Source organism: Orcinus orca, chromosome 1 (genome assembly GCF_937001465.1).
Source record: "Orcinus orca chromosome 1, mOrcOrc1.1, whole genome shotgun sequence".
Classification (NCBI taxonomy): Eukaryota; Metazoa; Chordata; class Mammalia; order Artiodactyla; family Delphinidae; genus Orcinus; species Orcinus orca.
Genome location: NC_064559.1, coordinates 58,574,425 through 58,590,257, shown reverse-complemented (window position 1 = coordinate 58,590,257; position 15,833 = coordinate 58,574,425). Strand labels below are relative to the sequence as shown.

Sequence of the window (15,833 nt, the reverse complement as noted above, 5' to 3'; positions counted from 1 at the left end):
TATTAGATATTATTTATAAATTAGATAGTATTATATCAAATATTAGCTATTATTTGGAATGGCTTATTACATCCCATTAGTGGACCTACCTTAATTTATTTAACATCATTGGATACTTAGGTGGCTTATAGAGTTATGTCTATTTGTCTTATTGTTGCTATTACAAGTAATGCTGTGATGAATTTCCTTATTATTTTAGCTCAGAATTCCATGAAGTAATTAGACTGACGTGTGTGTGTCTTTAAAATTTTTGAAACATATTGCCAAATTGCTTAACAGAAAGATTATTCTCATTGACGTCCCTTCAGCAAGTTTAAACTGTGCTAGTCTCAGTACACCTTCACCTGCATTAAGTCTTATAAAAATGATTATAGGGCTTCCCTGGTGGCACAGTGGTTGAGAGTCCGCCTGCCGATGCAAGGGACGCGGGTTCGTGACCCGGTCCGGGAAGATCCCGCATGCCGCGGAGCGGCTGGGCCTGTGAGCCATGGCCGCTGAGCCTGTGTGTCTGGAGCCTGTGCTCCGCAGCAGGAGAGGCCACAGCAGTGAGAGGCCCGCGTACAGCAAAAAAAAAAAAAAAAAAAAATGATTATAGTAACTTGACAACATAGTAGTTATTATCTTTCTTTGTATTACTCTGTGCAGTTTAATATCTCTTATTGACCATTAAATTTCTTTTTAAATTAAATCACATTTTTTTGCCTGTTTTTATGTGAGATATTAGTGTTAATCTTATTAATTTGCAAGTGCTTTTTATAATAAATGGAATTCATCTTTGCCTGTCATAAACCATGAATTTGCCCACTTTTTTCCCTTTCTATTGCTGCCATCCCTGTCCAAGTCCCCTTATTTTCCATCTGAATTGCTTCAGAAGCCAAAATTCCTAACAGGTCTACAAGGATCAAGCCCCTGTTTACCATTCTAGCTTTGCCTAAAGACCATCCCCTTGCTCTCTGCACTGACCTTCCTTTACTTCCTTGACCACTCATTGTCCCTGTCCTCTCCTGTGCTTGGCAAGCTCCATTCTCCCCACAACCGACTTTACCCGACTAAGCCCCGTTTTTAGGTTAGGCTTCCTTGAACATCCTTGTATTGATAGCATCCTTTTCTTTTCTTCCTTACACTGAAAACAACTATAATTCATTCATTTTTGCAAACTAAATTTTGGACAATTACCTGCATAATTGAGATGGGATAAGTGATTGACATGCATTATTTCTGCAGTTTTGCCAAAAATATGTATATAAAAACACATCTGTTAGGGTAGAATTTTAAAAAAATGGTCTCTGTGGTTCATGGAATGTGAATCATCCTCAAAGAGTGATAGACAAGACCAGGAGCTCTGGAGTCTGAGGGCTTGGGTAGGAATCCTGGACCCACTGATTTTGAACTGTGTAGTCTGGGGCAAGTTACTTAACCTCTCTGCACTTTGCTTTCCTCCTCTGTAAAATGGGGTTAATAATCGGATCTGTCTTTTATGATTGTTGTGAATTTCGAATGAGGTAATTCATGTGGTGCTTAGCACACAACCTGGAACATGGTAAGCACTCTATAAATGTTAGTCATTTTCCTCCTTTTCATCCTCATTTCTGTCTTCTTCATCTTTGAACTTTATTAAGTGCTAACTCTGTACAGCATAGAGCTAGATGGTATCTGGGTTTCTGTTTTCTTTGCAGGGAATTTCTCTGCTGGTTTTGAAGTGCTTCTTCTCAGATAACATAGTAACTTCTGATTGTAGTTTGTGCAGTCTTTTCTGTCACTCTGCCATTCTTCTTTAGGATATTTCATTTCTGCTTCCAGAATGGTAATGCATGTCTTCTGGAATACAACATAACTTATTTTTGTTTCTTTTTTGGCAGTATATATTTGAGTATTAACACTCAGATCTGTTTTTCTTGACAGCTGGCAAACTTCCCCAGACTCTGCGAGGAAACGGAAAGGATTGTTGCTAACCACATTCGTGAGCGAGAAGGGAAGACAAAGGACCAGGTGAGGAGAGGCCTTCCCTGGTGGGCAGGGTCCTTGTGGGAAGTGGAAGACCTCTCCAGGATTGTTTGGTCTCCAACAGTTGGCGTATCCCTGAATGGAAAAAAAAAAGAGCTGAGAACACCACCACATATGTCTATTTTTACTTATTTATGAATTTTATACATGTTTTGCTATACTAACATCTTGCGTATGTTAAAAATATAAACATATATAAAGACCTTAGAAGGATAACACTTAAAAAGCAGTAATAGGAGTTCCATTATTTTTTTCAACACTTCATGAATCATCATGTGTACCCTTAGCATGTACACACCCCACTTTGAAAACCACTAATCTGGAAACATATCACATATTTTCTTTAAGATCGGGCCCACAGATGGGCACCAGGATATTCATAAATTGCTGAAATGTTTTGCAAAATGTTTAGTATTTTTATTTTTTTTCTTGAGGAGAATGGATAAAGCTATTCATCAGCTTATCCATGGAACCTATGACTAAAAAAATAAAAACATTTAAGAACAGCTCTTTTAAGCATTTCTAACTATTTTGTAAATACACATGGTTTGTAAGGAGTGGCTTTGAAATTGGCTTCGAATCTTGGCTAACTACGAATGAACGATTATTTTCAAGTGAGGATAATTCATTGAAAAAAGTTAAGGACTACGTGAAAATAATTAAAGCTTCTTAAATTTAGGTGGATGTTTTCTTAGTTACTTATAAAACATTATAATGGGAAACACAAAGGTTTTCAGATGCTCTTCAGTTACAGGACACAGCTGTGAGTGTGACAGCATGGAGAGGACACTGGACTGAAGCCATGTGTTCACCACAGAGTAACAGCATGTTCTTGAGCAAATCACTTCTCAGGACTGTTTTTTCCTCATGTACAATGTTGAAATGTTGGTCTATATGATCTCTGAAGTCCTCTATAAGTTAGAATTCCAAGATTTTGTGGTTCTTAGGTGAATTGGAAAGAAGGAGAGAAAGAACTGGGGAAAAGGAGGAAGGCAGAATAGGAGAGAGAGAGGTAGAGACAAACCACAGGGAGAGAGACACATGCAACATGTGTTAGAGGGTGCTGTAGGGTTGGGGTGGGCGTGGAAGGAGAAAGCAAAGAGACAGAGGGATGGAGGCCTGGCAGGTTGGGATATTTGTGAGTGACTCTGGTAACAACCTGCTGCTCTCTGCTCGAGCTTTGGGATTCATTGCTGCTACTTTTTATCATCGCGTGGTTTTTTTTTTTTTTTTTTTTTTTTGTGGTACGCGGGCCTCTCACTCTTGTGGCCTCTCCCGTTGCTGAGCACAGGCTCCGGACACGCAGGCTCAGCGGCCGTGGCTCACGGGCCCAGCCACTCCGCGGCATGTGGGATCTTCCCGGACCGGGGCATGAACCCGTGTCCCCTGCATCGGCAGGCGGACTCTCAACCACTGCGCCACCAGGGAAGCCCTATCATCGCGTTTTGAAAGTCAACTAACGATTATTCATAGTTTTCACTTATTTCGCAACTTTCTCACTCTTGGAGTAGTCACAATAGCCAAAAGTGGAGAAAATAGGCTTTGTGACTTAGTAGAGATAAACAAATCAGTGTTAACTCATGAGCCAGTGAAGTCAAGCCTGGGTCCAGGTATACAACCTGAGACCAGAAGTTCCCCCACACACCTAATGTCATGGCTCCTGCTGGACCAAGAAAACGAGTTCTGTTATCAACTGTACTCCTGACCTTAAGTAACTAAGATAACCATTTTAATTTGTGTCTTTATTCTATGAAGTTCAAATGATAATACATTCTACTTAACTCTTAGGGATCCTGTGTAAAAACAGTATTGAGGAAAAAGTTGTACAATTCTTATCTTAATTATCTTTGTGTTCATATCTAAATCAGTTAACTTCTTCATGTTTCATAGTTTTTGTTTTACTGAAATGACACACTCACATTTTTCATTGTCATTAAGATTGTGGGCTCCAGGGACTTCCTGGTGGTCCAGTGGTAAAGAATCTGCCTTCCAATGCAGGGGACGTGGGTTCCACGCACTGTAATGAAAGATCCCACATGCCTCAATGAAGATCCCATGTGCTGCAACTAAGACCCGATGCAGCCAAAAAAATAAGGAAAAAAATTATTAAAAAAAAGAAAAGAAAAAAAATTGTGGGTTCTGGGTTCAGACTGCCTGAGTTCGAATCCAAGCTCTATCATTTGCTTTCTGTGTAAATGAACAAGTTATTTATTAATTTTACACTTCAGTTTCCTCATCTGAAAGTGGAATAATAATGGTAGTTAACTCACAGGTATTTTGTGAGGATGAAATGAAGTAATCCAGATATAGCTCTTAGTTCTTCATTAATTTTAGTTGTTTTTGTATTCCTAAAGAGCTATGACACATAGTAGACATGAGAAAGAATTGCCTTTTCTGATTTCAAGGGAGACTGTCTTCCATCTGTACCTCTGATGTAGTGATTACTTCATTCCCCAAGTGGGAGTTAAGGGAGGGAGCGAGCATCTCTCTCCTAAGTGACCATCTCAGGTGGCCTGGTTTGACAGTTAATCAACTGCCTGAAGAAGCTGGTGCCTGCCACTGCTAATATTGACCTGTGTGGCATAGTAAACACATGCATGTTTTTGGTAACGTGAACATGTCAGTTTGCATAGATTTCACATTTGAGTTCTGAACTCCATGCTGCTTTAGGCCATATGGTACTTCTGAAGTCGCTGGTCAGAGAGTGACCCATTTCCTTAGACTTCTGTGCCAGTACTGCTTTGAGGTATTCTTGCAGTTTTTTTTAAAAAAAATGGAATTATTACCAACCTCTGCTCTGGAAACTTTGTGTGTGGGGGAAATTCTTCAGAATTAAAAATATGAAAAACCATAAATCTCCCTGAACGTTTTTCTAAAACAAAGGTTTTTTGAGCTTCGGTGTGTGCCTGCTGTTATTCCAGGTGCTTCCATACATGTAATTACATGTTGAAATGGTTGGCTTTGTGGGTGATGACTGCTACCAGGGGTAGCTGTACATTTCTTCAACTAAATTTTCAATAACTGTGGGTGAGAAAGGCAGTGAGAGAGAGTGAAAAAAAGAGAAAAAATGTACTTTTTTCCTTTTCATCCCCCACATGCGACCTGGCTCTTTTCCTAGGATGAAAACAGACTCCCAGTTTCCAGGAATATGAATGAGAGCAGCCATAGTTGTTATTTTTCTTCCACTTTTCCCCCGTACTGCAGTCCAAGTTAATGTGTGTGAACGTCCAAGATATTCATGACAACCTTTGGCAATGTTGAGAATTATGTAGATATTTTGCTCTTTATGGTGGCAACTACTAATTTGTGCTTAAATATTATGGTTTATTGATCCAAACTCCTAGCCAAATGGATTTGGGGTATAAAATTTAATAGAATCTGGATTTATTGTAGGGAGAATAGTGGCAATGCCACAGATAATCTAATAGTGATGACTCCTCCTAACTCTTCAGTTTTCTTCATTAAGAGAAGAAAAAAAACTATTATCTGATGATATGAAAGTTTTTCATACAAGTATGATATTGTTGACCCAGCTAGTGCCTGGGCATTGGCTTTATGTTGGTAGTGGGGATGGGTTTGGGGTGATTTAGTCTTTTTTTCGGTAGGGCTCCTCGGGGCTCACAGCAAGATTTGGTCGGATGACCAACTGAGATTAGCCACAAAAGCAAAGCCTCAGAGACCATAGCATTGGGTAATGAGTGAGAAACAATAATACTTGGCCATGTACTAATTATATGGGAATAAATTTCTCCCTTTAAAATAAACTATTCTTCAAGACTGGTAGATAGTCATAGAATTTACAGCCACAAATGTTTCTCAGGCACCTGTTGTGTGTATCATGCTAGGTTCTGGGGATAAAGTGGTGAACAAGATAAATATAATCTCTGCTTCCATGGAGCTTATAGTCTTGCAGGGAAGCAAAACATCAAACAAAATATAATATAAATAATTAATTACATTTGTGATAAACACCACAAAGAAAAAGTATAGGGTATAATACATAAAAATATTATCATGATTTATAGACTATATGAGAGTAATAGCATGATCCAACTTGGTCTTGGGTGAGGGTGTGGGGTGAGGATCAGGGAAGGCTTTCCTGAGGACGCACCTCCTGGGGGGCATTATATAGACTGTGCCAATGAACTGTTACCACAAATGCTTGGATGCACTCAGATTTCACCTTCAGTGAAGCCTATTGATTTCAAGGAGGCTTTTTATTTGTATATTGCCTTTTTGAGTTGGTTGATGAGATACTTCTACTTGCCTATAGGGAGCTTAAAGAGATAGAAAGAGGAAAAACAAGAGGTGATATTGCTATTTTGTGGCTAACAACATATGATGTCTACAGGAGCAGGAAGCTCTAAGCAGCTCCTCCATGGCCTTCGTGCCACATGTATTTTTATACATGTGTCCTTTTGAACATTACACCTACGTTTTAGAGGAATAGAATAATTCTAGGTTCTGTGTTAAGTTGGCTCTGTGTTAAGTAAGCATGTTAAGTACATGCTTATAAACTATAATGCTGTTGTCTTCATGTGGGACTCAGACTTTTCACATAGATCTTTTGTTTCTGAGTTTAGAGTAAAAATGAGAGTCTAATGAAAAAATTTAATGCAACTTTTCATTCTAACTGAAGCATCCTTTTTAAAATTAAATAAAGATAAATGATTTGTAGGCTATTACTGAATTTAGTGTTTGAGAATATTTAAGATGGGTTTTCACTGAAGTGATTCTCTTGGACTTATAGGTACTGCTGTTGATCGACATCCAAGTCTCCTACATCAACACCAACCACGAAGATTTCATTGGCTTCGCAAAGTACGTGAAATCCTTGATTGTCACATGCATTCCTCCTGCTGGTTTGTCTCAAATACACATGTGAATTTCTACAACAACCCCAGCATTCTGTGTCAGGATTAACTCTGAGTCAACCTACTGAGGAGATCTGAGCCTCGTGGCCATGGGGCCATTTTCTCTGAATAAAGGAGTTGGCTTCTTTATTGTACAGCATGTGAAATCATATGTAGCTCAGATACTCCTTGTTTTTGGATGATGATCTGCAGTTTGTACTTGAGCTCCCATAGATAAGCAGTAACAGATGCACATTTAAAATATGTTAGGGAACAATTTCTCACATAAATTTGAAATATCAAGTGCAATTCACAGGATACAAGCTATTTCGCCATCCCTAAATCAGACTATAGTGGCCTATTTTTTAAAAAAACTGTCCTTTGTGAACTTAGATGTAATCTTTTTGGATGAACATTCTCTTTTCTATGAAGTATATATACTTTATATAGGCTTGTCTATATATTGCTATTCTATCATACATGTGTTCTGTTGTATTCTAATATTCTGTTGCTATATTCACAGATATTGTCAGGTAAACATTATGCTTAAGTATTCAAGGTTGGTTATTTATTGTGTGACATTTTCAAGACCCTGAATTTACCATTTTTTCCTGCCCTTTAGTGGAATCAGTTTTTTATTGCTTTTAAAGAATTTTGATTCTAACTCTAAAATATACCTGTGGCATATAAGCGGTTCAAACCTCAAGTATATAAAATATAGTTTATTTTATATAAAAAATAAGGTAAAGAGGCCTATGTACTGTTACTTTACTATGTATTCAAGAATAGGAACAAATAAAAAATGAAACACAAGAAAATGTAAAACTAGCCTGACTTAGTTTTACATTTTGACTTAGAAGAAACAGATATCTAGATCATGTGATCTAAACTAAACAGTGGCCTGAGGAATTTATAGGCATGTTTTAGAGAGGAAAGTCCCAGTTATTCAACAGAAAATTGTCTCATTCTGAACATAGCCTAACGAACAGTGTATACACATTTTGCATCCAGCAGTTATTACTACTGTGTGGTACACTAGTTTTTGGTTTTGATACATTAGTTTTTTCAACTGTTTTCTGTCTGTGACTTATGTGTAAAATTGTTAGAACTCAGTGATTAATATGTTTCTTTAGACAGTTGTCTTTTTTAGCCGGCACTGCCCGCTCCAACGTCTAGATAGGGATTTACTCCACAGCCATTTCACACAGACCTGCTCCCCTGTCTTCTAGCCCCTATGGCTCTCATCATCTGTTCTGCTCATTTCCCTCTGCAAAATCACCAGTGGCAAGAAACCTAGACTCTGATGTGTCTTCTTGTCCCTAGGCCTGGAAGGGTGGACCTGAGAATTTCTACCTGGTTTTCTGTGTAGTCAGTGAAATCTTTGTGGCCTCTTCTTAGCTCTGCTCTAGTTGCTATGGGGGAAAGAAAAAGAAAAGGAAAAAAAAATTGTCTTTTAGGAGCTTGCCTAATAATTGAAAAGTATAGAGAAATGCAGGTAAAAATTTAAACTGATGTATTCTCCATTTACTTCACTTGCTTCTTTGAGGAATTTAAAAGAAAAAGAAATCCTTGAGTCATTTGAAATAACCAGGAATACTGCCTTTCATGTTGACTTTTATTGGTTACAAATGCCAGTTAGATTTTTGTAAAAATGTAGCAGATGCAGATATAAACTTGACACCGTAACTTAAAAGTGAAAAGGATATTGCAGCACTGTCCTGTTATGGTATCCTGATTCAAGGAGGAAACAGAGAAAAAAATCATAATCAGTACGGAAAGATTCAAGTTTTGAACATGTTTTTTAACCAGCACTAAATTTAAATTTCACCCCTATACTCTGCTTGAAACATTTTCCCCCTAGATTATCCTTTTACTTATTTTTAAAGATAAATGGTCCAGAGTTTATGTTCTCCAGTAAATTTTAATATTTTCTACCTCAGAAACTGTTGAACTAAAGTATTAGGTTGACTAGGTTTTCAAAGGCGTATAATTTTGCAAATGAAAATACTTCAGTTGCAGCCTTTTGGTACAGTCTCTCTGTAATCCAGGTGACAGTCCCATTTTTCCAGCAGTGAGATAGATTGTGAACCTTTATGATGCTAGGGGACTAAAAAGAATCATTGTTCAAACTGCTTTAGAAACCCAGCAACTTTGCACGTTTCTCATCTAATTTAAACTGCACACCTAAACTTCCTTTTGAAGGACTGGTCTGGGAGTCAACAGTCTGAATTCTTTTTCCAGGGTTTGCCACTGATGAGGTTTGGGTTTTGGCCACTTAGTCTCTCTGTATCTCAGTTTATTGCTCTGTCAAATGGAATAATAAAAAAATCCCTGTCTTGTATACTTTTTAGGATTGTTGGAAGATCAAATTAATGAAGTTATGTGAAAGTGCCTTTGAAAATTGTGGTGCAGTCTGTAAAAGTGAGAAAGTACCATATGTACACACTCATACACACACACACACACACACACACACACACACACAGGGGAACTTGATTCTACGAGATGTACCATTTTACTTCATTTATGACGTTTTTAATGACTGGAGTATGATTGCCACTGAAAGACTTTTTTAGTTGCTGATGTTATCTCCAAATGTAATATTTTGCACTGAGACTCAGAGGTAAATGTTCTTTCTGTTTGTATGCTGAGTTGGAGTGCATTTCAATTTGACATGGGATAATTATGATGATGAAGAAATGTTCATTACAAAATCACTTTGAGGAGTTGTGGTATTTTTTGTGCTTTTAAAAATTAAAAAAATATGGTTGTAGCTATAAATTTTGAAGTTGGCAGGAATGCTGTTTCCATCAAGGAAGAAAAGTCAAGCCATATTTGAAGACAATTATGTAAGTATTTTTAAGTTCTGAAGATAGAAAATTAAAGTCTAGAGTTGAGGAAAATAAGCATTAGTTTCATGAGATTTTTAGAGATTTACCGAAAGAGGAGGACCACCCCTCAGATTTATAGGATGGTGATGTATAGAGTATTTTACACATGTAGTTTGTTTTTCAACTGGGATGACATTTTGTTCTAAAAATTACCAAAAAGAAAGGAATACAAATTGCTAAAATTAGATTAATGGAAAGTGATGTCTCAGAGTAGTGTTCAAAACAACTCAAAATTCTTCTTTTTGCTATAGAATTTATTCTGCCATGTTGAATATGTGAAACTTTTTTTTCATCTCCCAGTTATTTGTTAAACATGGACCGTAAAATATGTACCATGTGTAATGTGTCCAAGTAAGCGCTGCTGTAGACTTGCTTTGGAATTTAATTTCTGAAGGCTTGGTTTTTCAATTGTAATATAGTTTCTGAACCTAAAAGCTTTGTATTTCAGAAGGAAATGTCAACTTTCCTCATGACTTAAGGATTTTAATTTGTCATTCTTTCCTGGTTAAAAAAACCCCAACATTCTATTTTTCTTAACACAACACAATTAGTTTTTGTTATTTAAGAAAACGAGCTATTCCAATTAATTATTCTTCATTCACTTCCTCTCTTTCTCAGTAATCCTGTTGTCTGAACAGAAAGGCAGGCTTGTTAGCTGAATGCCTTGGGGAATGGACTTTCAAATTCTTGTGCTCTTCTCCATTTTCATGGGCACAGTTTGCCTTCTGAGTTACTAAGATTTTTGCAGTCCAGTGGTTTAAGAAACATGGGCTCCAGATACACACCGTTAGAATAACATGTCTATGCCACAAACAGCAGACCGAGTCTGTTTTTCAATCTGCTGAGTAGGTCTCCCCACCTGTTTTCTCACAGTTGAAATGATAGTGTGCAGATTTCAGTTCTTGTTATGTGAGCACCATAAAAATTCTAAGGGTGGTAGCATTCATTATATCTCTTTCCTGATCCTCTGGAATGTCTCTGTTACCATTTTACTAAAGGCAGTATATGTGAACCTTGGCACCAAATTCCAAAACAATCTTGGTCTTTACCTTTACATTCTTTTTTTTTTTTACATTCTTTTTTTATGTGTCCCTAATACATAATCATATTCCATTGCAATGGTGTATCCAGTTCCTATTCTTACATGAGAATGTTCTCTCTCTTGTGGAATTAAAACTTAGGTATTAGATTATAGCAAGATCCTTATACGCTACTTTAGGAATTAAATGCTTGGTTTCCTACCAGGACTGGTAGAAATATAGATTTGAGCAACTTGCAAGGACCTCGTTAGTATCATCTATTTAAATAAGTTATAAATTCTAATGTTTCAAGCACTGTTTTAAAAATAAGTGGACTTCCACTTTTCTCTTTCATTCTCAAATCTGTTGTTTTGAACTTTATCTTCATCCTTAAAATGAGTCTTAGGAGATGAGTCATCTTTCTTTTATAGGCCCCCAAGTTCTGTAGGGTTTTCTTGCATAATATTTAGCTTGAGACTTCACTAAAGATCCTACAGGGGCAGTCGACATCATGTAGTTTTCTTCTTCCTTTGGCTTCAATCTGATTGGATGGAGCCAAGCCTACATGTGATAAGTTGCACTCTTGGGACTCTCAGCAACTGTTTATAATCTTGGGGTAATATAAAAAAACATTCTAAAAGAGATTCTTTACCCCAGAGCAGTGCTGTCTAATAGAACTTTCTGAGATGATGGAAATATTTTATAACCTATGCTGTCCAATACAGTAGCCACTAGCTACATGTGACTATTGAGTAGCTGAAGTGTGGCTAGTAAAGCAGAAGAAATGAAAATTAAATTTTAATTAATTAAAATTTTAATTTAAACAGCCACTTCTGGCTACCAGCGACTGTACTGGACAGCACAGTTCTAGAATACGGTGAATCCAGCTGATTGCTCTGGGTCCTTTAGCAGGCTATACTTTATTGACAACTTGGTGGTAACCTACAGTGGTGGCTTCAAGAAGAGAAAAAAGAGGTAACTCTGTTAGCTCCTTCTAAACAAACCCCAGGGCTCAGGAATATACAGTCAGCTTTTTAAATGCTCTGTCACTACAGTATAAAGGATAGACTTTTCTCTTCCACTGCCTTAGTGTGTATGTTGCCATTTTTCTAGTAATTCCTCCATCATAGCACAACTGACGTTTCTTTTAATTTCAAATCTCCTCTACAAACTAAACGTAGTAGTAGAGGGAGAGGTACGCTCTGACGTTTGCCGTGGAATCTGCATCTCTGAGGGACTCCATTTTCTTGATTCCTTTGAGTCCTCTTGGGTTTGACTTAGAGTCAGTACTCCTCTTTCTTCTTTCTCACTTCTCTTTTACTTTTTGGCTCACCGTAGCCTTGTTTCTACCACACCACTCTACTGAGACTGCTTTCGGCCAGGAGCGAACAGTTAATTCAATGGACAACTCTGAGTCCTTTGTTTGACATCATTAACCACTCCTTGTTGAAGAGACCTATCCTATCCCTTTGCTGAAATAACTCTCCATTGTCTCCTGGCTTTCCTCTTTCTGCTCTAGCCACTTCTTCTCGTTTTTATTTTGGAGCTCTTTATCCTCTGATCATGGCTTAAGAACTTCTTTTTATCAGTATTCTTCTGTAGACCCTTTTCTTTTCTCACTCACTGCACTATCCCTGTCCAATAGTGTTACCCACCACAGTGGTTTCAGTTACCAGCTTTATTTGATGCCTCTAAATCTAGATCTCCATTCCAGAACTTTTTCTTGGACTGTTACCATAGTCAGCTACATACTGGGAATCTCTACTTGTATATCCTAGGGAAGCCTCAACCCAGTATTCCCAAATTAAACTCATCATCTGATTTTATAATTCATGCCTCCTCCATTGTTCCCACTCTCTGTGGATGGTAACTCCCAGTTGCTCAAACCAGAAACCTGAGTGTCATTCTTTACTCCTTGTTCCCCTCACCTTTGTTTTCTTCCATCTTTAACAGGTCCATATGATTCTACCTCTATAATATTTTAGGAATTTTTTCTATTTCTTCCTATCATCATTGCTATTATTAAAGTTAGTCTTCTCTTGGGTGGGTTGCTACAATGGTCTCCTTGCCCCTTGTCATGTTCTTTTTCATTCCTTCTGGAATTCTATTACTTTCAGAATAAAATGTAAACTCACTAGTGTGGTTTCCAAGGCCCTGTAGAATCTGTCTTTTGCTTACCTCTTCAGCCTATTCTATTGTTACTATTCCTCTCTATCCCAGCCCCTAACTCTGTGCTGTAGCCAGACTGGCCACTTTTGGATTCCTAAATGTACCATACTCGCTGCAGCACATGTCTATGGCACACTTCTTTAAATTATTTAAATTTCCTATTGCAGATAAACATTAAGAATCTGGTTGTATATAACCCTGGTATCAAAATACAATTCCATAAATATTTTTTAAGAAACTAAACACTGCGAGGTAATGTCAGTGCTGAGAGAGGTAGAGATACTGATTAATGCAACACACCGTTGGCCATCAAGCAGCAGACCTTGTTGGAGGGGAGTTAGAGGCCTGTGTATAACACAATCCTGTTTATAGAATACAGGCACAGACCAAGAGCTAGCGGAGTTCATGGGAAGGAGAGATAACTGGATGTTTCTGAGAAGGCATATTTCAGAAATGGTACTTGCTTTGATTTTGAAGGCTGGGCAGGACTTCCAACAGTCAGAGGGAGGGGGTCAAGGCTGGCTGCTTCCTGTCTTCCCTGGTTCAGAGTTGACACTGACTATCTCAGGGAGGTAATATTTAATAAAACACTTCTTTGATCATGCCATTTTCTGGCTTAGAATCTTTGAATACTTTCTGCTGCCTTCAGTATAATGACCAAATTCTCCATAATTGGCCCTAACATAGAGTTATTGTACTAGGTGGCTTTTAAGATCATTTATTGAATACAAACCTGAGTCTATGGTCATACAATTTTTCTTATAATAGTTTTACTTTCCACAACTTCCCTACATGTCCCAGCTTTCTACCTCCTGGCTTTGCTTATACTACTCCATTCTCTTGGAATGCGGTTGATTTTCTTCCTCTATTAAAATTTTACTTTTCTTCAAGTTTTCTATGAAAATCTCAGATCAAATCAGACCAAAATGATCTTTCTTTTCTCTGAACATTCAGAGCAATTACCATATACAGGATTTATCTGATAAATGGTCACACATACCCCTTGCCACATTCTTATGTCATTATAGTCTTATTGCTTATGCACATGGACATGGATAGACACAAATATGCAAAAAAAATTTTTGAGCTAAGACGTAACATGGATTATTTTTCTTTGAATGTCTTTCAATGTGCTCTTATTTTTATAAAAATTTAAACCTTTTGTTATATAATTTCAAAATCATTATGTCTCAGAGCATTAAACTAATTAACCTAATTTGGTTTTATGTGTTTTAATGTTCTGGCGAACTCTTCAGCAGTGACTTGTGTGTAGTAGGAATTTTATATGATTAATAATGTACACACATATATGGGGTTAATTATATCCCACATTTGAAACAGAAGCGCTTTTTTGGCTTTCTATTACAGCCTCACATATTTATTCTTTTAGAGCTTATTCCTTTGTTATTTGTGTTTTGTATGTCACTACCCACACTAGATAAATTGTAGGCTCTTTTTACAAGGACCATACCTTATTTATGTTTATATGTTCCACAGAGTTCCTTTCAGATAGTTGGTGCCCTAAAAGTTTTGACTTATGTCAAATTAAAACATTATATATAGGTATGTTTTACAATATTGCAGATAAAACCAGTTAAAGACCTATTACCAAGAATACCTCTAAAGACTCAAATTAACTTGCAAGTCCTTACATGGTTTTCTGTGAACACATTTTTAAATAAGTATTTTGAAATATTTTCAGTTCAGTTATCATTGCATTCCTAAGAATTATGATAAAGGATGTTTTCTATCTAGGCAGATTATTTTTTATTATGTTACTTATGGAGTAACTTTAAGTACCTAAATACGTCATTAACAGCAGTATCTTTGGATTTATGGGGACAGTTGCTGCAAAAAAGATTATTTTTTAGGTGAAAAGTAAAGGTAATTTAGTATTTGTTCTAACACTAATATTTGAGATTGGCTTATAAAATAAATCTGTTTTTTCCCTGCATATTCTTACAAGTGGTAGATCCTAAATATGCATTATTTAGTAGATGAACATTCTATGTCAGTGGAAAATCTCTTCACCTAGTGGATATCACAAGCATCTGAGAGTAACTTTGCATCTCAAGGAATCTTAGATGTAAAAGAAACTTAAGAAACATTTCCCCAGAGCTTGTCTCTGTCTCTCTGACTCTTCACACCACACACACACACACACTTTATAGCCAAGAAACTAAGGTCCATTTAGGTCATACTCTTTGCCTAAGGTAGCACAAGGAGTCATCAACAATCTCTGTGTTTTTTGCTTAATATTCAGTTTCTTTTCTTTTATATGATTTTAAGGGGACCTATACATAATTTGAGGGTCCCCAGTAGTTCACCTACTTCAAAGTAAACACCTGTAAGTCTGCCATAGTTCGAAGTTACCACTACTAGTCAGTGATTTATTTTAAAATAGTTCCTGTTTAAAAAAAAAAAACAAAAAAAAACCCTCTAAAACACAAGTATGATGCTTGGGAGAGATGGTCATATCCATGAAGAAGGCATGATCACATTATAATAGTAGTTTTCCCATTTCTTCCTAGAAGAGAGGAAAGCACGGGATCTGAAGCCCCAGGAAGAGTTGTACTTTAGGCACACTTTGTGCATCTGGGCATGGTGGGCAGCCAGAGGGCAGTGTGTGCTCATCAGACCCCTGGCCACAGACACAACCTTCACCTCATTCACAACCTCACCACAAAAACCTGAATAATGTAGATTTGGATTATGCAGAGAAAAGGTTGGAGAGAGATGAATTTTATAGTAATTAAGGGAATTAAGCATTTAACTAAAGACTAGAAAAATAATAAGAACCCAGGAGAGAAGAAAAGCTAAACTCTGAAATTAGCAAATTGAAAAAGAAAGAGACACAAAATATCTTTAGTAATGAAATACAGCGTGGGCTTTCAGCA

The 15,833-nt window shown here is 37.1% G+C and overlaps 1 protein-coding gene across 12 annotated transcripts in view; it reads left to right on the top strand.

The window, feature by feature from the left end:
* The window catches only part of DNM3 (dynamin 3), a 573,184-nt gene that overhangs the window by 238,150 nt on the left and 319,201 nt on the right, over positions 1-15,833 (top strand). For all 12 annotated transcript variants that reach the window (XM_049715524.1, XM_012532983.3, XM_049715544.1 and 9 more), the window contains exons 11-12: positions 1,903-1,989; positions 6,755-6,825. In XM_049715524.1, coding sequence (XP_049571481.1) covers positions 1,903-1,989; positions 6,755-6,825 — 158 coding nt within the window. The remainder of the gene's footprint in view (positions 1-1,902; positions 1,990-6,754; positions 6,826-15,833) is intronic.